The 24,042-nt window shown below is 44.3% G+C and overlaps 1 protein-coding gene across 1 annotated transcript; it reads left to right on the plus strand.

The window, feature by feature from the left end:
- Window positions 1-1,742: 1,742 nt before the first annotated feature.
- Window positions 1,743-23,740, plus strand: phf3 (PHD finger protein 3). The gene is given in 49 exon segments (XM_065023035.1): window positions 1,743-1,998; window positions 2,658-2,742; window positions 3,215-3,470; window positions 3,624-3,765; window positions 4,487-4,516; window positions 4,519-4,696; window positions 4,698-4,835; window positions 4,837-4,920; window positions 4,922-4,962; window positions 4,965-5,195; window positions 5,198-5,432; window positions 5,434-5,850; window positions 6,069-6,216; window positions 6,416-6,559; window positions 7,163-7,217; window positions 7,447-7,488; window positions 7,491-7,569; window positions 8,608-8,764; window positions 9,029-9,054; window positions 9,056-9,143; window positions 10,514-10,642; window positions 11,136-11,264; window positions 11,266-11,293; window positions 11,523-11,705; window positions 11,708-11,804; window positions 13,767-13,784; window positions 13,786-13,832; window positions 13,835-13,873; window positions 13,876-13,910; window positions 18,295-18,366; window positions 18,368-18,385; window positions 18,835-19,021; window positions 21,755-21,828; window positions 21,830-21,868; window positions 21,871-22,116; window positions 22,118-22,169; window positions 22,298-22,361; window positions 22,363-22,538; window positions 22,541-22,600; window positions 22,603-22,639; window positions 22,641-22,808; window positions 22,810-22,864; window positions 22,867-22,956; window positions 22,959-23,045; window positions 23,047-23,088; window positions 23,091-23,268; window positions 23,271-23,387; window positions 23,390-23,715; window positions 23,717-23,740. Coding segments are annotated over 47 exon segments (5,283 nt in total). The 5' UTR covers window positions 1,743-1,998; window positions 2,658-2,742; window positions 3,215-3,239.
- Window positions 23,741-24,042: the final 302 nt, after the last annotated feature.

Raw genomic sequence — 24,042 nt, forward strand, 5'->3', positions numbered from 1 at the left:
CAGGAGACATGTTGGACAAAACCCACTGAGTCGATGATGGTCCGAAAGCCTTTTGGAGTGGGTCTGTGGACTTTTAAAAATAAAACAGATAGCGATAAAGAACAGATGTAGATATAGAACAGATAGAGAACAAATATATATATTTTTTTTAACCTTTATTTAACTAGGCAAGTCAGTTAAGAACAAATTTTTATTTTCAATGACAGCCTAGGAACAGTAGGTTAACTAACTGCCTGTTCAGGGGCAGAACGACAGATTTGTACCTTGTCAGCTCAGGGATTCGAACTTGCAACCTTTCAGTTACTAGTCCAACACTCTAACCACTAGGCTATCCTGATATAGAATAGATATAAAACAGTTAGAGATAAAGACCAGATATAGAACAGATAGAAATATAGAACAGATAGAGATATAGAACAGATAGAGATATAGAACATATAGAGATATAGAACAGATAGAGATATAGAACAGATAAAGATAAGGAACAAATAGAGATATAGAACATATAGAGATATAGAACAGATAGAGATATAGAACATATAGAGATATAGAACAGATAGAGATAAGGAACAGATAGAGATATAGAACAGATAGAGATATAGAACATATAGAGATATAGAACAGATAGAGATAAGGAACAAATAGAGATATAGAACAGATAGAGATATAGAACATATAGAGATATAGAACAGATATAAAACAGATAGAGATATAGAACAGATATAGAACAGATATAGATAAGGAACAAATAGAGATATAGAACAGATAAAGATAAGGAACAAATAGAGATATAGAACATATAGAGATATAGAACAGATAAGAGATATAGAACATATAGAGATATAGAACAGATATAAAACAGATAGAGATATAGGACAGATATAGATATTTTCTTATTTTTTTGTATTTAGTAAATACTTCAAACTTATTTTTCTTCAAACTGCATTGTTGGTTATGGGCTTGTACTTACGCATTTCACTGTAAGGTCTACCTACACCAGTTGTATTCGGCGACTGTGACAAATACAATTTGATTTGACTTGGTGGTGCACATGTAGCCTATTGCTTGTTTTAGAGAAATGTCATCTTCGAATATTGCAAGGGCTTTCATTGTCTGCTATATGCGTTGACCACCGGAGGGCCTCCCCTCTGACACTGGTTCGTCTCTTAGTTTCAATGTACTAACTGAAATTGTTCCTGGCTACTGTGCTTCTGCTTGCTATTTGGAGTACTGGGATTATGCTACTGTAGAAGTAATTCCTGCTGATGTAAAAAGGCCCTTGTTGCTTGAATAATGATCAACACTGTACGCTGTACTCCACGCAATGTTGACGCCTGTTGCGTGGGCCATTGTAAACACGAGGCATGTGACACCAACGTCTCTTGCCCGAGTAGCCACAAAAATAACAATGAGACAGATATTTCACCAGATGTGTAAATGTGAAGCATCCGCTTTGCATTTCCAATCACTACCAACTATGGTGGAGAAAGGAAGCCCAGTGGCCGGCAGTGGAGAAGATAGACTTTGACCGATATTCTAGAAATGTTCTCTTCGATTAAACATTTAAATACATTTGTCTGTTCCCAAAACTAGAATGTGTAAACTTTACCCTCTGTCAAAGTTTTTTGTAATCGTGTTGTTTAGAAGGAGTGCTCGGGCGAATTTAGTTTTTGTACACGCGCACTTCACAAAGTAGGAGTTCCCCAACGGAAATATGTAAATTACATGCAGGAACGAGCAAATGGGATCTTCCTAGCTCGTTCTTGGCTCTGCCCTCCTCCTTGCTTGTTCTGTCCACTATGACCCATGAGCTCCCATTGGAAACGACACGCGGTGATCTATCTTGGGTTAGTTATTAAAATCTTCGGAGTAGCTTGCAGGAGGCAGGGGCGAATGGCGGCGGTGCGCAGCGAGGAAGTGGCGGGGATTTAGCTAAAACACTGTGTAAAGCTACTAGAATCGCTCCGGAATGCAGTGGCGTTGACACAGTAGAGGAATGTAAGTGCCATTATACACGAATGTCGCTGTGAATATTGAAACGTCCTCAGTGGAGGCGTCCAATGAGACGAATTAGGGGGCGTGATCAGTGGTGCTAGGTAGCTGCAGGCTACAAACAAACTCGCGGCCTATCATGTTCTCGCTGCTGGATAACTAACTAATATGTACATTTGCTAGCTTCCCTATTTGTTTTTAAACGAGACTATTTGTATAAGCTATGATTTGTTGTGCATGTTGAACTAACTACGTGTATTCTGTGGTTGTACGACCAAGTAGTTAAATATTTTGTTATGGGAATAGTGCTTTTAAGGAAAGCTTATCATGTCACTGTCAGGCCTGCACTAGTTTGTTTGCCAGCTAGCTAAAGTTAGCTACAGTAACTGGTTAGCTGCAGTTACAGGACTAGCCTAGCTAACTTTACAACGAAGGCTGCCATTCATATGGCACACATGCATCCATTGGTAGCATCAATTAGCTAATCATAAAGATGAAGTAGTTTTGGCGCAAATGCATATCTTCGCCCTCAGTAAATTACGTTAAGGTACGCTAGCTAGCTGGATTGTTATGCTAACTGGAAGTAGCTAGCTGCTAACGACCCCGAGCTAGTGCACCAGTCTGCATCTGATTCCTGCCACTCTGATGAAAGTTTTTGGTTTTAGACTCTTTTTAGATATCATAAACGGAGCTAAACACATTGTGTTTGCAGTCCTGTAATGAAGTTATCTGGAGCTGTCAGTCCTGACAGTAAGTATTAATTTATCATTAATTTGCTAGCTAACGTTACCTAGCTAGCAACGTCATATAATATAGCAAGGTAGCCTGGCTAGCTAACTGATGTTCTTCTGAAATATTTTTCGTTTATTAGGATCCTCATTAGCTGCTGAATGAGCAATAGCTATCTACTATTTCAGCCATTCTTGTCTGCCCCAAATGTCCAACACAAGTCCAGTGTCATCCACCATTGATTGTTATTGAATAAGGGTAGTTAACTTTAGCTTGTCAATGTTGCATTTGCTGCACGGGAACTGTTTTTAGAAATGTCATGAAAGTTAATGTACTAGCTATCTTGTCTACATGGCTGTCGACTCCTTCTGTATAGGGGACCTATTTGATATGGAGTGTCTGAAGATTGAAATAGATTGTTCTGAATCTGAGCCATCTCTGTTGTCTGTACTGTAGCCTATGTTATTAATACCCTATCCTCTTATTCCTGCAGAGCTGACAGGAAGGGAACAGCATTCATGGATGTAGTGGACACTTTCAACCATTTGATTCCCAGTGACCAGTTGGATGACTCCATGCTGATAGGGCAGAACTTGGAATGTGAAGCGAGTAATGACTTTGGAACAGGTGTCGACCAGCTGGGAGACTCACTGAGGAACATGCTTAGTGATAAAGATCCCATGTTTGGATCTGCAAGTTCACACTTCAATATCTTAGATAATGAAGACGCCAACTTCCAGATCGCGAAGCAACAGGTATTTGTAGTGAGAATTACTTTTGTACGACTTCAATTGACAGTACAAGCTATGTCGACGGGTGTTTATAGAAACCACTATTTGTAACTACTGATGTTTGTTAATTCTTCTAAAATAAATCTAAGTTATTTAATCTCTAATCTTCTCTCCCCAGTAGTTGCAGATGTTGATGTTGGTGCAACAGAGGGCATCCTCGGTACCGCTGGTGGTGGGTTGGCTGGTACAGAGACTCCGCCAGTCAAACGGTCTGTTGGCAGACCCAGGAAATACGCATTAGGAGTTACCCCAGGTTAGCAACAATTCCGTTTTACAATGGAGTGTATTTTATGTATATATTATTTTTGTGCTGTTATGTAGTGACAGGCAAGTGGTTGAAACAGTTTGAAGGGTTGGATTTGGGAGACGGGCAGGTGGGAGAAACAGTTTGAAGGGTTGGAGCGGGGAGACAGGCAGGTGGGAGAAACAGTTTGAAGGGTTGGAGCGGGGAGACAGGCAGGTGGGAGAAACAGTTTGAAGGGTTGGATTGGGGAGACGGGCAGGTGGGAGAAACATTTTGAAGGGTTGGAGCGGGAGACAGGCAGGTGGGAGAAACAGTTTGAAGGGTTGGAGCGGGGAGACAGGCAGGTGGGAGAAACAGTTTGAAGGGTTGGAGCGGGGAGACAGGCAGGTGGGAGAAACAGTTTGAAGGGTTGGAGCGGGGAGACAGGCAGGTGGGAGAAACAGTTTGAAGGGTTGGAGCGGGGATTGAACCTTGGTCTCCGGTGGGGAGAGGACTTTATGTCAATAGGACTACACCGGGAGCATTACTGGGATTAACACTAAATACAGCTATTATCATTGACAAGATAGGACACTAAATACAAAGCCATGCAAATTCAAGGTCCCCCCCCCCACGCTTTCATTTTCCTAGTATGAAAAGTTGATGTGCCTAGTTTAGAATTCACTTTGGTTGCCTTATTGCTTCTTTTATATTGTCAAATGACAAATGTCAGTGTGACTTTAAATTCCAGAGCGAAGTGCAGGCAGAGGGTCTTCAAACAACAAAAGCCCCCAGGAAAACCTGGGAGACCTAGAAAGAAGTCCACTCTGAGTGAGAAGATCACTACTGCTGATGAATTAAGGAGAGAGCTTCACCTGGGTGGCGGCAGGGTGAATATCAACGACCTTGACTTGGGCTCGTCGATGAACCCCGTCGTTGTGTTACAGAGGTTGACGGTCACCGGGGTTTCAAATCGAGCTTCTCCCGGGACCCTCCTTTACCGCTTTCACATCAGCTGAAAACACTGACGAATGTTATGAGGATGGCTCGCTGTACGGTGAAGGGATGGAATACACTATGGTACAAGAGGAACCGTTACATACAGAATCCCACTGCAGGGAGTGGAGGGGGCGTGGGTGCTGCTCAGCTCTTCGTGAAGTACTGTGCTGACGACTTGCCCTAGGGCTCGGACCTACGCCAACCCCAATGACGTTCAGGCCTCCAACGGGCGCTTCCAGGTAGTCCTTGCTTGGTCGAGACCAAACTCCACGACCAAAGTGATTCTCAGAAGCATGATTCAGCGGAGGTGAGGAAAGATGCCGGCATCAAGAAAGCAGCGCAGCAGCACCTGCCAAACAGCAAAGTTCCTACCACTAATAATCCAGCCAAAAAGCAGCAGCCTAAGCTGAAGCTGTCAGCACTGTCCTCCGCTAAGAACAAGCACCTGTTAGCTGGTAAGGGCCCAAAGGAACCCAACAACACGCCCTGGGGAAGAAGCTCCACCAGAGAGGCAACATGCACAAGATGGACGAAATGAAAGCCAAACAAGTCATCGTGTCCTTGAAAAGGCGAGGTGAATTCAACCCAGCTCAACCCGGCCCTAAGATTCAGAGGACGCAGGACGGACGTCCTGTGAAACTAAAGCAGAGATTACCTGACGTGGGCCGCGGCGGTCCGGTCAAAAAACACTGCCGTCTGAAAGCGTCCTCCTGGTATGTCGCCCGGGACGACGATTACAACCAAACCGTCTAACTCTCACGTGGCCGACACCCAACCACAACCCCAGTTTGGCTGGACACCATGTAAACGTGCCAATCCTCAGAAGGAGACATCGGAGGAGGAGAAGGAGGAGGAGCAAGACGAGCCTAAAGTGAAGAAGCCAGACAAGAGTCTTCAGAAACAGAGAAGCAGGAACGTCAGCAGAAGCATCTCCGTGGAGGAACCACAGCTCTTCATCCCCGACAACGCTCCTGCCGTCATGAAGAAGGAAACCAGTGAAGAAGAACAGGCTAAAGAATCTGGGAAGGGACCAGACAAGGAACCTGCAAATAGTGAGACCGTTGTGTGGGATCCAAACAAGAACTGTGGATTGTGCAATAAACCACATAGTAACAAGTAAGAATTATGTTCTTTGCGCCAAAGTGATTAGAGCTGAATATACAATGTAGTACTTAAGCAACATTGTAAACCTGTTATTACTAAGTTGTTACATCTTGGGCTAAATTACCACAATGAACAAGTAGGATATTCCTGGGAAGTGAGCTTGTGTTCTTCTAAACAGGTTTGTTTTGTGCATCCGTGTCTGTTTGTCCGTCTGTTTTTGTTCTGTTCAGGTTCATGGTGGGCTGTGGGCACTGTGATGACTGGTTCCATGGGGACTGTGTTGGTCTGGACCTGGCCAAGGTGAAGCAGATGGAAGGGGGGGACCAGGAGTATGTCTGTCTGCAGTGCTGTACCAAGGACCAGTACACCACCACCAAGGTCTGTTCATCGATTTCTACTGCACTAGGAATAGGTTTAGATCTTAATGGACTTTTTAATGGAGAAGGGAGTGTGTTTCTCTGAAGTGCTGCAAGGTCAATGGATTGATTTTTAAGTTGCACTATCTCAAAGTTTATTTGAACTTGTGGTTAAATATAATAATAACATTTCATGTTATTTATCTTCTTCTCATCATTAGGAGCCAGGCGGTGCTGTGCAGGGGGAGGCCAGGGCAGAGGGACAGCAGAAGCCCTCTGAGACCCAGGACAACAAGATGGCCGCCAAGCAGAAACAGCCGTCCCCACATCCTGTCACCTCCGGGGGAGTCAGGCCCTTCAGAAAGGTAAGGTTCACTCTGCTAGTAGCCTGCAATGCATGCTTTAATTATCATTCATTTTTTTGTAAATTTAATGTAGGCCTGAATACCGGATTAGAATATTATAATAATCTTAAATGCAGCTGTAGCATCGGATTACCATCGGGTCAGTGCATATTTATGATATTAAAGCCTATGAGAAGAGTTTGGATGATAAACCTTTATATGCATATTATCTGTTGTCAAAATCTTAAATTCAACACCCAAATGTTTTAGGCGCATAATCTTCAACAAGCCCTACCATTGACTAAATGTAGTGGTGCAGATTTTGTCCTCCTCAGTTTATTCAGTTGATATGTATGAAAGCCAGTGTTGGCACTACTCAAGGGTTGGTTGACCTCTTTTCACTTCCTCTTTATTCCCTGCATTTGTACACATGGATGGAAGGGTGTTAGGTTACCATGGTGATTCTATTCAACGTCTGACATTTTAAAATGGTGGTTATGTTTTCAGCACCACGATGCACAACCCCCTGCCCAACGAGAAAAACAATCATTTTATATACAATTGAATTTGTAAGATCATTTAAAATCTCACTGAGGCGATATGCTGTGTCTCACTCTGTAACAGGACTCTGTGGAAAGAAGACAGTCGACTGAAGTAAAAGATTCTACGCAGAAATCAGGTGTGTTGTGTGCTTCTACATTCTGCTGTCCATGTCCCTCACAGGAGTCGTGCTCAGTAGGCATGAAACTGTAAAAGGGGAGGGAATATATTAATTTGTCCAATAAGAAATGCTTGTTTTCAATTGAAAAAAAAAAGACACATTTTAAAATGTTGTACTACAAGGTGCCCTAATGAACATGCCCTACTCTGCGACGCGTCTCCTACTCTCTGTGGCTGTGTCCCGTTAGGAGTGTCAGTCAAACAGGAGACCAAGAGGCCCAAGGTGTCGTCTCCTCCTCTAAGAAACCGGTGTCTGTTGACCAGATCAGACGGAGCGTCCGTGACGCCCTGAAGGACATCCTCCTGAAGAGGTCATTAAACATGTTATAACAGTAACTTAACAACAATCTGTTTCGTCTAATAACCATTATAACAGTCTGATGATGCACTGCATGGCCAAATGTATGTGGACACCTGCTTGTCGAACATCTCATTCAAAATCATGGTCATTAATATGGAGTTGGGCACCCCCTTTGCTGCTGTAACAGCCTCCACTCTTCTGGGAATGCTTTCCACTAGATGTTGTAACATTGCTGTGGGGACTAAAGCCACAAAAGCTTTAGAGATGTCGGGCACTGATGTTGGGCGATTAGGCCTGGCTCGCTGTCGGCGTTCCAATTCATCCCCAAGTTGTTCGATGGATTTGAGGTCAGGGCTCTGTGCAGGCCAGTCATGTTCTACCACACTGATCTCGACAAACCATTCGTGTATGGACCTCACTTTGTGCACGGGGCATTGTCATGCTGAAACAGGAAAGTGCCTTCCCAAACTGTTGCCACAAATTTGGAAGCACAGAATCGTCTAGAATGTCATTGTATGCTGTAGTGCTCGGCCATGGAAACTCATTTCATGAAGCTCCCGACGAACAGTTCTTGTGCTGACGTTGCTTCCAGAGGCAGTTTGTAACTTGGTAGTGATTGTTGCAACCGAGGACACGATTTTTACGCGCTTCAGCCCTCGGCGGTCCAATTCTGTGAGCTTGTGTGGTCTATGACTGCAGCTGAGCCGTTGTTGCTCCTAGACGTTTCCACTTCACAATAACCGCACGGACAGTTGACCGGGGCAGCTCTAGCTGGGCAGAACTTTGACTGACTTGTTGAAAAGGTGGCATCCTCTGACGGTCCCATGTTGAAGGTCACTGAGCTCTTCAGTAAGGCCATTCTGATGCCAGTGTTTTCCTGTGGAGATTGCATGGCTGTCAGCAACAGGTTTGGCTGAAATGGCAGAATCTGTTAATTTGAAGGGGTGTCTACATACTTTTAGCCATGTAGTGTATCTGCCTGTAGAGAAGGGTGGTGACCTCTATTTTCCTCCTGTGTAATCCTCTATTGTGCCCTACATTGTCTCAGGCTGAAGGAGTCTGATTTCCAGGCGTCACCAGAGAAGGCTGCTGAGGTGGCCAAGAAGACTGAGAGAGAGCTGTTTGCCTTCTACAGAGACACCGACTGCAAATACAAGAGCAAGTACCGGAGCTTGATGTTCAACCTCAAAGACACCAAAAACAATGTAAGTCATGTTAACAAATTTGAGGCAATGAATTCTCTTTTAGACAATACTGACTCTTTGATGCTGACATTTTATGGACATTATACTGCATTTTGTCCCAGCTTGTAGTAGGTACTTGGTCTCGAAATGATATGCGTTTTGAACGTTAACTACATGAAACGTATATACAACGCAAACATGATCTAAAATACATTTTGATATCAGTTCATCTAGCTATGTGACTTTATAACTTGAGTATAAATGACTATAACTTGTGTATTTCAGGTGTTATTCAAGAGGGTTCTGAAAGGAGATTTCTCCTGGCACTTTGATAAGGATGAGTCCTGAGGAACTGGCCTCAAAGGAGCTGGCTGCATGGAGACAGAGAGAGAATCGACACGTACGCAACACTAAAACACACTGCCTGTCCTCCTCCAACACTAAAACACACCGCCTGCCTGTCCTCCTCCAACACCAAAACACCGCCTGCCTGTCCTCCTCCAACACTAAAACACACTGCCTGCTTGTCCTCCTCCAACACTAAAACACACCGCCTGCCTGTCCTCCTCCAACACTAAAACGCACCGCCTGCCTGTCCTCCTCCAACACTAAAACGCACCGCCTGCCTGTCCTCCTCCAACACTAAACGCACCGCCTGCCTGTCCTCCTCCAACACTAAAAACGCACCGCCTGCCTGTCCTCCAACACTAAAACGCACCGCCTGCCTGTCCTCCCCCAACACTAAAACGCACCGCCTGCCTGTCCTCCTCCAACACTCAAAACGCACCGCCTGCCTGTCCTCCTCCAACACTAAAACGCACCGCCTGCCTGTCCTCCAACACTAAAACGCACCGCCTGCCTGTCCTCCTCCAACACCAAAACGCACCGCCTGCCTGTCCTCCTCCAACACTAAAACGCACCGCCTGCCTGTCCTCCTCCAACACAAAAACCGCCTGCCGTCCTCCAACACAAAACGCCTGCCTGTCCTCCCCAACACTAAAACGCACCGCCTGCCTGTCCTCCTCCAACACTAAAACGCACCGCCTGCCTGTCCTCCTCCAACACTAAAACGCACCGCCTGCCTGTCCTCCTCCAACCTGCCTGTCCTCCTCCAACACTAAAACGCACCGCCTGCCTGTCCTCCTTCCAAAACGCACTAAAACGCACCGCCTGCCTGTCCTCCTCCAACACTAAAACGCACCGCCTGCCTGTCCTCCTCCAACACTAAAACGCACGCCTGCCTGTCCTCCTCCAACACTAAAACGCACCGCCTGCCTGTCCTCCCCCAACACTAAAACGCACCGCCTGCCTGTCCTCCTCCAACACTAAAACGCACCGCCTGCCTGTCCTCCCCCAACACTAAAACGCACCGCCTGCCTGTCCTCCTCCAAAGTATTTGACTAGTTCTGTAAGGACAGGTTTCCCAGACAGATTCATCTTAATTCTGGACTAAATAGGACTTTCAGTGGAGAGCCCCTATTGAGTATGGTTTTTATTCCATGACAAGGCTTCATCTCTGTCTGGTAAAGCTGCCCTAAAAACACTGTATAGAAAAGGCATTGTAGAATGAATGTAGCTTACCTTATTGGTTCATCACACCTCCCTGTAAGTTAAACTTAGTCATCATACCAAATCATATTGATTTATTGTTGACAAGTTAAAACGGGTTGTGTGACCTGAACTATCAATAACCTTTCACCAAAATGGACTGTGATCATTGCTCTTTCTGTGTGAGATTCATTCACTAATATGTTCTTGTCCCCCCCCCAGGCGATTGAGATGATTGAGAAGGAGCAGAGAGAGGCGGAGAGGCGACCCATCACCAAGATCACACACAAAGGAGAGATAGAGATTGAGAGCCAGGAGTCTGGGAAGGCACCAGAAGCCATAGAGCCCGAGGTAAGACACAGCTCATGTAAAGAAACACCACGCTTCTTGTTCAAGTGAGTTCTGGTCCTTTTTTTAAAATGTCTGATTTTATTTTGGGTTGTAGAATAGTTGGTGGTCATAGGTAATGCTGTTACTGTGACGTGTTACCACCACAGCTCTAGTCATAGTCCTTATAAATGTAGAAGCTGGGTTAATAAGGGACATGACCAGACAGGCCCACATACTGCAGATGTTCTGTTAACACCTTTATGGACCTCCTGGATTATTGGTTCTGCAGGATTTAGAGTTGAGCATGTCCTCTTCCTAAGAAATAGTTCAGACCTTTTTTATTAATTTCTGGGTGAATTTCAATTGTATTTACTCAAATTAACACACCCTGGTCTATCCTTGCCTCCTCCTCAACATGCATCGGAGAGCACAATGAGGAATCAAGGAAATACAATTTATCCTGTGTCCATACATTTCTTCTGAACTCTCACTGTCGTTGTTTGAACTCTTCCAGCCAGAGCCTGTGGCTGCTTCCAAAGTGACAGAGGAGCCAGTGGAAGTTCCCCAAGAGAAGACGTTATCGACAACAACCGAGAGCGTCAATATTTTCCAAGATACAACCAGTCTGCATAAGACTCACCTGTTTTGACCTCAACTGTAAGATCTGCACAGGTAGCCCCTGATTCTGTTCTTTCAGTTTCTGCATTTATTTTGAAGGATAGTGAAGTACTATAGATATGTGTTTTATGCTTGATCAGATAGAATGGAAGTAGGGGGAGATGGATTAGGGAGGAGAGAAGGTGAACATGCCAAATGTGCCCCACAAACTCAGGATTGTGGCTTTAAGTCAAGTCTTACCAGTGGTTTTGTATTGGACTAAATGGAATTGTAATTGGTGAAGGTCGTATGGCTCCACCTGTGGAGGAGGCTCCTACCAAAGTGGTGAAAGTGGCCACTAGTGTAGTGAGGAGACGGTCTGCTACCAGCACTACAGAGGCAGTGACCAAGAACACACAGTCTACTACCTCCAGCACTACAGAGGGACAGACCACGAACACACTGTCTGCCACCACTACCTCTACAGAGGAGAGACACCCTCATCTGCTAAGGACGACGACCTTCACCTCAAAGTCCTAGAGGAGAGCCTCCTCAGCGCCAAAACCTTCTCCAACTACAAGGGGAGGTATGTGGATCAATCAGTCAATTACCCAGAACAGTCAATCACCCCTGTTTACATCGCAGATGTTAGTCATTTTCCAGGAACACGGCCTACAACCCAAAGAGAAGGCAAAGCACAGTGGCCATATTGTACTTCATCATTCTCGTCCTTGTGATAGAATCACAAAGGCTATCAATGTAGTCATACAAAGTAAAGTGGTGTTGAGTTAGGTACACGGCCATTCTAAATGTATTTAGAAAATATACTGTACCAGTCAGGTTTGGACAAACCTACTCCTTCCAGGGTTTCACTTTTATTTTCTACATTGTATAATAATAGTGAAGACATCAAACTATGTAATAACACATGGAATGATGTTATAACCAAAAAAGGTGTTTAATCAAAATAGATTTTAGATTCTTCAAAGTAGCCACCTTTTGCCTTGACGACAGCTCTGCACACTCTTGGCATTCTCTCAACCAGCTTCACCTTTGAATGCTTTTCCAACAGTCTTGAAGGAGTTCCCACATATGCTGAGCACTTGTTGGCTACTTTTTCCATCTCTGCGGTCCAACTCATCCTGTGGTGCGACCCTGTGGTGCGACAGGTAGAGAGTTGGGCCGGTAACCAAAAGGTTTCTGGATCGAATCCCCGAGCTGACAAGGTTAAAAACCTGTCGTTCTGCCCCTGAACAAGGCCGTTAACCCACTGTTCCGTCTTTGTAAATAAGACTTTGATCTTAACTGACTTGCCTAGTTAAATAAATAAAAATCCAACCCATCTCAATTGGGTTGAGGTCGGGTGATTGTGGAGGCCAGATCATCTGATGCAGCACTCCATCACTCTCCTTCTTGGTCAAATAGCCCTTACACAGCCTGGAGATGTGTTGGGTCATTGTCCTGTTGAAAAACAAATGATAGTCCCACTAAGCACAAACCAGATGGGATGGCGTGTCGCTGCAGAATGCTGTGGTAGCCATGCTGGTTAAGTGTTCCTTGAATTCTAACAAAATCACTGACTGCACCAGCAAAGCACCCCACACCATAACACCACCACCTCCATGCTTCACAGTAGGAACCACACATGCGGAGATAATCCGTTCACTCTGACTCTGCGTCTCACAAAGACATGGTGGTTGAAACCAAACATCTCAAATTTGGACTCATCAGACCAAAGGACTAGTGTCCATTTAATAGTGGTTTCTTTGCAGCAATTCGACCACGAAGGCTTGATTCACACAGTCGACGTGTCTGTTACTTGAACTCTGTGGAGCATTTATTTGGGCTGCAATCTGAGGCTGGTAACTAATGAGCTTATCCTCTGTAGCAGAGGTAACTCGGGTCTTCCTTTCCTGTGGCGGTCCTCATGAGAGCCAGTTTCATCATAGCACTTGATGTTTTTTGTAACTGCACTTGAAGAAAAGTTTTGAAATGTTCTGGATTGATTGACCTTCATGTCTTAAAGTCATGATGGACTGTCGTTTCTCTTTGCATATTTGAGCTTTTCTTGCCATAATATGGACTTGGTCTTTTACCAAATAGGGCTATCTTCTGTATATACCCCCTACCCTGTCACAACACAACTGATTGGCTCAATTGCATTAAGATGGAAAGAAATTAGACCAATTCACTTTAACAAGGCACCTGTTAATTGAAATGCATTCCAGGTGACTGACTACTTGATGAAGCTGGTTGAGAGAATGCCAAGAGGGTGCAAAGCTGTCGTCAAGGAAGAGGGTGGCTGCTTTGAATATATTTTTATTTTTATTTTTTGGTGACTACATGATTCCATGTGTTATTTCATAGTTTTGATGTCTTTACTATTATTCTACAATGTAGAAAAATGGCACTTGAAAATAAAGAAAACTTGAATGAGTAGGTGTGTCCAAACTTTTGACTGGTACTGTTTATTATTATTATTAAATGACCAATAAAGCAGAATTAAGTGCAGGGTTATTCTAAAGTTGTTTGTCTTCCTGGCCTCCAGGTCAGTGTCTATGAGTGGCAGATGGCGAGGCTTCCTTCCTGTCCAACCTGCAGCCTCTATGGAGGGGCTTGTCAACATGCCTGCTGTGGCCAAGCTCCTCACTAAAGCCTTCCTGTATCAGGTGTCCTGGACCACCTGACAGAGGTAAAACTGCACACAGATATGTATAAGTGCCTATAAATGTTTATTAATTCATATAAATGCATCATATATTTGTTTTGCTTTAATGAAATGTAATGCTTAAATAGTGTAAATGTGTTTTAAAATCCTCCAATGCTTATTCATGAAAGTGATCGTGTTACAACACAGCATTTAGATGTTCTAGTTCTGGAATGCCTTTATCTAAATCCCATTTATATTAACAACTCAACAAAACTATCACGTTGAAGGGTAGATGGCATAAACGTAACCACGAGCAAATACTTGATGAATTTATTGTTACAAACCCATTTCCAAGGTTGCTAGCCAAGTAGGCTGCTAACATACCCTACTCAGCCAACGTAGGCTGCTAACGTTATTAGCCATTAGCCCTACCAGCCTGCTAACGTTAGCCCTACTCAGCCTGCTAACATTAGCCCTACTACCTGGCTAACATTAGCCCTACCAGCCTGCTAACGTTAGCCCTACCAGCCTGCTAACGTTAGCCCTACTCAGCTCAAGTTAACGTTAGCCCTACCAGCCTGCTAACGTTAGCCCTACCAGCTCCTAACGCATTCTGACCAGCTCGCTAACGCGATCACCAGCCTGCCAACGTTAGCCCTACCAGCTCCGCTAACGCGATCACAGCCTCGCGACCATTCACCAGCTCAAGCAACGCGAGCCTTCACCCGGCTTGCCAACGCGCCCACCCGCTCGCCACATTGTCACCTGACTCATCACAACATTAGTCTTTGATCATCGCCAACATTAGTGTCTGCACCCTACCACAACATTAAATGTCCCACCACTGCTAACATTAGCCTGCAATTCACTGCCAACATTAGCTCCCACCACTGCTAAGATTAAACTCACCAGCCCGCTGATGTTATGATTATCTTAGCCAATGCTGACGTTGTTACTAGGCTCACCAGCCTGCTGATGTCATTAGGCCCCTACCAGCTGCCAGATGCTACATTACCCCACCAGCTCGCTGATGTTATACTAGCCTCACCAGCCTGCTGATGTTATATATTAGCACTACCACTTGCTGATGTTGTTACTAGCACCACCAGCCTGCTGATGTTACATTAGCCCTACCAGCCTGCTGATGATGTTACATTAGCCCTACCAGCCTGCTGATGTTACATTAGCCCTACCAGCCTGCTGGATGTTACATTAGCCCTAGCCAGCCTGATGCGTTATCTTCACCAGCCTGCTGATGTTACATTAGTCCTACCAGCTGCTGATGTTACATTAGCACTCACCAGCCTGCTGATGTTAACATTAGCACTAAAAATGAGTCAGCCAGTTGCTATCAACATCTAGCTCACAGCTACATAGTAAAACCAACGTTTGGAAATACAGGGCCTTCAAAGTTTTCCAAATGCTGTTGAAACAAGGTGATTAAAATTGATTTCATGAGATTTCTTGTCAACGATCAACACAATACTCTGCCAAAGTTGAAGAAAAATTTAACATAAACTGGGTTATTATAAGAGCTTTTCACACCTGGATTGTACAAATTTTTTCACAATCCTTCAAGCTAGTTGTTGATCATTGTAGACATAGCCATTTTCAAGTCTTTACCATAAAGATTTTCAGTGAATTCGTAACTAGGCCACCCAGGAACAATCAATGTGGCTTTGCAAGCAACCCAGTGTACATTTACTGTTTTAGGTTGTCCTACTGAAAGGTGAACGTTCCTATTATCTGTTGAAAGCAGATCTCTTCCTCGCTTCTTTTATTTTAAAAAAAACTCCCTAGTCCTCGACAAGCATAACCATAACATGATGCATGCCCATGACAAGCATACCCATAACATGATGCATGCCCATGACAAGCATACCCATAACATGATGCATGCCCATGACAAGCATACCCATAACATGATGCATGCTCATGACAAGCATACCAGAATATGATGCATGCCCATGATACATACCGTAACATGATGCATGCTCATGACAAGCATACCCGTAACATGATGCATGCCCATGACAACATACCCGTAACATGATGCATGCTCATGACAAATCAAATTACATTTATTTATATAGCCCTTCGTACATCAGCTGATATCTCAAAGTGCTGTACAGAAACCCAGCCTAAAACCCCAAACAGCAAGCAATGCAGGTGTAGAAGCACGGTGGTTAGGAAAAACTCCCTAGGAAGGCCAAAACCTAGGAAGAAACCTAGAGAGGAAACACAGGGGGTGGGGTGGCGATTATAACAGTACATTTACATTTAAGTCATTTTACAGACGCTCTTATCCAGAGCGACTTTACAAATTGACATGGCCAAGATGTTCAAATGTTCATAAATGACCAGCATGGTTTAATAATAGTAAGGCAGAACAGTTGAAACTGGAGGCAGCATGGCCAGGTGGACTGGGGACAGCAAGGAGTCATCATGTCAAGTAAGTCCTGGGGCATGGTCCTAGGGTCTAGTCCTCCCGGGAGAGAGAGAAAGAAAGAAGGAGAGAATTAGAGAACGACACTTAGATTCACACAGTGACACCGACCAGGACAAAGCACAGCCCCCCACACCACTAGAGGATATCTTCAACCACCAACTTACCATCCTGAGACAAGGCTGAGTATAGCCCACAAAGATCTCCGCCACGGCACACCCAAGGGGGGCGCCAACCCAGACAGGATGACCACAACAGTGAATCAACCCACTCAGGTGACGCACCCCCCTCCAGGGACGGCATGAGAGAGCCCCAGTAAGCCAGTGACTCAGCCCTGTAACAGGGTTAGAGGCAGAGAATCCCAGTGGAAAGAGGGGAACCGGCCAGGCAGAGACAGCAAGGGCGGTTCGTTGCTCCAGAGCCTTTCCGTTCACCTTCCCACTCCTGGGCCAGACTACACTCAATCATATGACCCACTGAAGAGATGAGTCTTCAGTAAAGATTTAAAGGTTGAGACCGAGTTTGCGCCTCTGACATGGGTAGGCAGACTGCTCCATAAAAATGGAGCTCTATAGGAGAAAGCCCTGCCTCCAGCTGTTTGCTTAGAAATTCTAGGGACAATTAGGAGGCTCCTGTCTTGTGACCGTAGCGTACGTGTAGGTATGTACGGCAGGACCAAATCAGAGAGATAGGTAGAGCAAGCCCATGTAATGCTTTGTAGGTTAGCAGTAAAACCTTGAAATCAGCCCTTGCTTTGACAGGAAGCCAGTGTAGGGAGGCTAGCACTGGAGTAATATGATCAAATTTTGGGTTCTAGTCAGATTCTAGCAGCCGTATTTAGCACTAACTGAAGTTTATTTAGTGCTTTATCCGGGTAGCCGAAAGTAGAGCATTGCAGTAGTCTAACCTAGAAGTGACAAAAGCATGGATACATTTTTCTGCATCATTTTGGACAGAAAGTTTCTTGATTTTTTGTAATATTACGCAGATGGACAAGCATACCTATAACATGATGCATGCCCATGACAAGCATACCCATAACATGATGCATGCCCATGACATACCCATAACATGATGCATACCCATAACATGATGCATGCCCATGACAAGCATACCCATAACATGATGCAGCCACCACCATGCTTTGAACATATGAATAGTGGTACTGTGACGTGTTGGATTTGCCCCCAACCATAACGCTTGTATACAGGACCTAAAGTACATTTATTTACCCAATTTATTTTTTATGGTTTTACTTAGTGCCTTATTGCAAACAGGATTCATGTTTTGGAATAATTTTTATTCTGTACAGGCACCCTCATTTTTACTCTGTCAATTAGGCTAGTATTGTGGCATAACTACACTTGGTTGATCCACCCCTCTGTTTTTTCATAGTATCACATCCACTAAACTCTAACATGCTGACCAGACCGGACATGTTTCTGACGAGATCGCGCTGCAAGTCCTGCCTCTCCCATCTCCTCATTGGTTTATAGAATAGGTACCCACGTGCTTAATCTCCTCATTGCTTATACCCACGTGGGTGACTGAAAGACAAACTGTTTTGCCGTAGTTGTGGTAATACAATGAAAGTTCAGATGCGATCACCATATAAGTTAAACGATGAAAAGGCCTGGAAGTGGAGGAGATGACTAGAAATGATTCGTTGGCCGTTTTATGTCTGGATTAATTGTCGGAGTAGAGTGACAAATAAATACATGCACGACACGCGCGCAGCCGGTTTGGGTCCGTGTAACTGCTTAAGTCACCATTGGCCTCGGTGAAATCCCTGAGAGGTTTCCCTTCCCTCCAGCAACTGAGTTAGGAAGTGATGTCTCTATCTTTGTATTGATACACCATCTAAAGTGTAATTAATAACTTCACCATGCTCAAAGGAATATGACAAGTTTAAAATTTTTTTTTATATCAAATCAATGAATGGGATGAAAATGCTGACGGTGATAATCCCTGCATTATCAGGATCTGCCGGAGAGTTTCCAGATGGGTGGGAGGATCTCCCCACAGATCGTATGGGACTACCTGGACAAGATCCCGAGCCACTGGAACAAAGGTACCTTCAAAGTGTAGGCCTAATCTGCTTGAAATATGATAAATGAATTTAAACATCAGCAGTTGTCATAAAAGCTTTTACAGTGACCTGGGCTAAAGACTCAAGATGTGCCAGTAGGACATACCAATATTATACATTTAGCAGACACGCTTATCCAAAGCGTAGTCATGTGTGCACATATTTTATATATGGGTGGCCCAAGTAGTAAAAGTATATTCATCTTCCAAGACAATCTGTGCCTGAACTGAGATGAATAGTAGCTATGTTTTGGGGCACAATGCAGAAAATGGGCCTGAGATTTGTTTTTCTTGTACATGTTCTCTGAAACTTAAGTCAATGATTGTAAATAGGAATTTATTAACTTTCCCACCTGGTTAAATAAATGTATAAAATTGGTGAACTGAGGAGTTAAATAGAATTTCTTCCTCCTTTATTTTGTTAATCTTCAGGAAGTGTGTTTGATCTGTTTTTCCTCTGAGACCGACGAGGATGAGATCCTACTACACTCTGGCTCTATGCCTACTTTGTAGCTGTAACGCTTTCGCGTGGTCGCCAACAACTTGAAACAAGTCAAAGACATGTATCTCATCCCCTGCGCTATTGTCCCACACCAATTGGTTCCTTTGATGGCCCAGGTACGAATTAACTACCACGATATTGGGCAACAGACCTAATAAAAGAATGTTGGATTAATCTGGTACTGGTTTCCCAGATCGTGGTTTCACTTGACCGAGTGCTATGCTCAATCAGTCTCTGTTCAAAGCTCTTTCTATTCGATGGCTCACACAGCAGTATAATTAGTTGACTTTCATCGGTAGATTTAAGTCAAACCGTAACTCTGCCTCTTAGGAACTTTCACTGTCTTCTCAGTAAGCAACCTAGTGTAGATTTGGCCTGTGTTTTAGATTATTGTCCTGCTGAAATGTGAATTAATCTCCATTGTCTTGTGGAAAGCAGAGTGAACCACGTTTTCCTCTAGGATTTTACCTGGTGCCTAGTTTCATTACGTTTCTTTTTATCCTGAAAAACTCCCCAGTCCTTAATGATTACAAGCATACCCATACTAGTTAGCACAGCCACTACCATGCTTGAAAATACAGAGAGTGGTGTAATGTATTGGATTTGGCCTCAAAATGCACTCTAGTATTCAGGACAAAATAATTGCTTTACCTCATTTTTTGCAGTATTCTGTACAGGCTTCCTTTCACCGTCAATTGAAATTGGTATTATGGAGTAATTGGCAATGTTGATCCAGATTCTGTCGACGCGGACTACCATTAATGCGATGACGGCTCGCCATCAAATAACTACATACCACGCTAAATTATTAGTGATCGATTTAATCTGGGGCACTACAGTGAAAAAGTTTACTTAACGAGTTACCGCTTTCCGATTTAACCAAGAATATCAAATCGACATCGCATCCGCCATCCATTAATCATTTGCCCGGTTTCAGTTCCATTCTGCACGTATTATCTTATAAATCTGCACAACCCCATTCCACAGATGAATCAGCTTAATTTATTACTAACTAATGAAATAACTCACAGAAGTACACACACGACACAGCATAGTATTGAATAATGATTATTAACATGATGCAATGAAAAGTCCCTAGTGGATTAACTCATATGACGACTTGTTATGGCCAACAAAAGGATGGGAAAGAGAGTTAAAGGAATTCAACTACCGTACATACAGTTGAATAATACGCTTGTCATACATATGGATATCAGCACCAACAACCGCTCATCTGGATTTGTGAAAATGCAACACACATTTACGCTGGGATGTCTGTCGCCTCTCTTTAAATCACCCAGTCCATTTTCTGGGGAAGTCATTTGACAGAATCTCTGTCGTTTTAACTCGGATATGTGACGGTAGCGTCCCACCTGGCCAAATGATCCAGTGAAAATGCGCAGAGAGCCAAATTCAAATAAATTAAAAATAATATAAACTTTGAAATCAACACATACATTCAATATACCAAATTAAAGCTACACTTACAGAATCCAGCCAACGTGTCAGATTTAACAAATGTCATTATGAAAGCAAATTGTTATTATTTGAGGATAGCACCAGCAAACAAAGAGAGAGAAGCATATTTCAATTCTCTGCAGGCGTTTACACCAAACACAGAAATAAACATACAATCATGCCTTACCTTTGACAAGTGTTTTCCTGTTGGCACAACAATATGTCCCATAAACATCACAAATGGTCCTTTTGTTCGACGATTCCATCGATATCCAAATGTCCATCGGTCAATATTTGAAAACACCCCGGTTCCAACTTGCCCAATGTATAATAACTTTTACTCAAGCTTAAACCATCTACCAACCGCGGTGCCCTTCTCTCACGAGTGGGGTACTGGAAAACGCCCTGGTCTTTTTGAATCTGTTTGAAATTCACCGCTTGACTCAGGACGTTACAGATAATTGTGGCGTAATACAGGATGAGTGTATTGGTTCAAAAATCATGTTAAACACTATTGCAAACAGTGAGTCCAGCCAAATTTATTACATGGGATCATGCTACATTTTACCTTGAACTTTTAGACTTGCCACAATAAGGTTGAATACTTGCTGACCTTATATTTCAGCTTTACATTTGATTAATTTCACATTTTGAAAAATCATAATTCCACTTTTGACATCATGGGGTGTTGTGTAGCCAGTGACACAACAATATGTGGAAAACCCAATTCCACTTTGACATCATGGGGTGTTGTGTGAGTAGGCCAGTGACACAACACCATGTGGAAAAGCCATGTGAATATTTCTTTAAAGGCTCCTGTAGGTGCAGCTGTTTTTTCTTTTTCTGTCTATTTAAGAACTAACGATGTGCTACTCTTTTGTAGCATTTGATAATGCCAACAATTGGCCTGAGAGAGTTTCCTGAACAATTCTTCAAATATATATTTTAAAATAAAAACACTCCCTTTATTTAGTTTAGATGGCCAGTATGTAGAAAATTATAATAGACTTATTCATTTTTAAATAACTGCCCTTTATCTGGCCCGCGAATAGATTTATGACAAATTGGTCCCTCCCAAAATGTGCGGCCCTAGCCAAAAAAGTTTGCCTATCCCTGCTCTAGCTAATAATCTGGTCTGGGAAACTAACCCAAGGATGATTCATGACCCCATTTACCTTTAAAGGAACATGTGCAATATCCTCACAATGTAAATCATGATGCTTTATGTTATTAGGGTTGTCTAGTCCATTCAGAATAGATTATTATTTGGCAATCTAAATAATACATGGTGTGCCAAATTAATGTCTGGTCATGGAAATTAGTTTGAATGTATTTTATGATTTTATTTCAATTTTTAAACTGTGCTTTTTCTATCGGTGTTGCTCTTTAACAGGGCTGGAAACAACCGCCCCAACCTCCTGCTGGTTCGATCATCTCGCCAGAGGCCTAACGACTTCCTGCCCGTCGCATATCAACGAAACGGCCAGGTTCATACTGGAGAGCAAAACCCTGCGAGACGGCTACTTACTGATGCTACTGTAAATAACACAAAGAAGTTAATGGGAGGAGGAGGAGAACTTTACATCTCCTCTCTGTGCGCTACAAGTACTAAAGAGTGACCGAGAAGAGATACTCATTGTTGAACACCGCTGGAGGAAGAAGTGGTCACAGCAGAACAGTCTAGTACAGACATCTCTGAGAAAGCTGAAGGTGAAGATAGTGAAGAGGGGTACCAACGACCACGTTTCCTTCCGGGGTGTTGCGTGAGGTTGGGGTGGGGAGCTCTCTGCCCTGCCAGATTTCTCAGGTAAACATAAAAACATAAAAGGCCTGTGTTCACTTCAAACACCTTTTGCAACCTGAAGCTTGTTTACTTTTAACTCTTAGTAGCAACATGTCTTTTGAACCTTACGCTCGGGCTCCTTCCTTCCTCAGGTAACCCTCCACTGCTGGGTGATGATGGCCGAGAGCCCTCGGCTCCACAGACTCATACACCTGAGGTGCAGCAACCAACGCAGGCCCACCACCACTAAGAGTCCCAGCGCTATGCTCATGCGACAGACTGGTTTTTATTACCGGAAGAGGGAACCCAAAACGTCAAAGCAGAGTGAACCTGTGTCTTCCAGCCTGGCTGAAACGCTCATCGCGAACAACCACGCGCTGGCTAAAGAGGAGGGGTGCAATACCGTGGCCCGCCGGTCTCTCTGAAAGACAAACCCAGACGCCTTTACAGAGCTGCTCCCTGGCCAGCCTCTCACTTGATCCCAATACAGACGGCTCTCAACAAAGGAGATTCGGTGTTGTGCGAAAAGGACAAATCCAAAGAAGAGAATATTAATTTACTCTCTTGTCTCCTACAGCCACGTCCAACGCTCTCTGTTGAGGAAAGCCGCCTCACGGCTAAAAATCCTCTTCCGAGTGGAATCCCCTGAAGAAAAGCTCTGGCGATCTAACATGACTGAAGAACCAACCGCTGTCCAATCAGCAGGATCACAGGATCACTCCCCTAACCTGTTCCTGTCCTGACCACCAGGAAGTATCGTCCAATGGCAGCTCAACACGGATACCCCTCCCACCACCACCAGACTGGCTTGCTGCCAGACGCCCACCTCCAGACCATGTCCCGCCTACAGGCTATCCCTATGGTCCCATCCTCCAGCCTGGAGGACCTCCTGTAGACTACTGTGTACCAGCCAGCACCACCTGTCCCCTTCGGAAACACCGCACTCCGCCACCTTTCCAGCACCACGAGCTACTCACCAACTTCAGCTACCCTACTGGCTCCCCACTACCCATGATGTACCCGCCACCTCACGACCCACAGATGCATAATCATGCTGGAATAACATGGCTCAACTCTGGTCCAGGTCCCACATCTCCCAACTCTTTCCCCCGGGGGCTACTGCTAGCTACAGTGTGAGCTCCCAGAGGTTTGCCTCCTGGCTGAATCGGGCCCAACCCACCTAGCTCTCATCCGCCGCTGCCAAAGAGGACTAGAAGGGGGCAGCAGAGAGGATTCTGTACAGCAGCCCTGGGACAGGCAGGCCCGGTCGGGCCAAGGGCAGAAGGAGGACCGGGACCAGTATGGGAGACACTGGCACTACAGTGAGTCCTGGCCACGGAGAGAAGAGCCGAACCACAGCCAAGAGGAGGGAAAGAAACGAGATAGAAGTCGGAGCAGAGAGAGAGACCGGAGCAAAGACTCTTCTCACCACAGAGGGAGCCGGCACCACTCTAAAGACGAGCGACACGGTCACAGCGAGAGGAGGAAAGAACGGTACCATAGCGACGGTGACTACGGGAACCACAAACACAGCAGGAGAGACTCTGGTGATTATGAGAAATCGAGGAGGAAGTTCCAAAGACAGTCACTCATGAGTTGTTTTTATACTTAATTACTCTTGTAGATGGTCGGTTCTACACAGTTTTAGTGGCATTGTCCCTTTTATATATATATGTTCTTTTAAAATACAGTAGAGGTCAACACTTTCAGTAGGATTATTAACACATTCTGAGATCTGCTTTCTTAAACCAACCGTTAAGGCTTTCAGGTGATATTTCAAGTTTTGAAAACGTCCAGTTTTTTTAAGCGCAAGCACTTGACTGTATATTTCTGCATGTCACATGGTGACTTGGCACTGGAGTACGTGCCTGATATAGATCACAACCAGTGGTTAAAG

The sequence above is a fragment of the Oncorhynchus nerka genome, linkage group LG10 (assembly GCF_034236695.1).
Source record: "Oncorhynchus nerka isolate Pitt River linkage group LG10, Oner_Uvic_2.0, whole genome shotgun sequence".
Taxonomy (NCBI): domain Eukaryota; kingdom Metazoa; phylum Chordata; class Actinopteri; order Salmoniformes; family Salmonidae; genus Oncorhynchus; species Oncorhynchus nerka.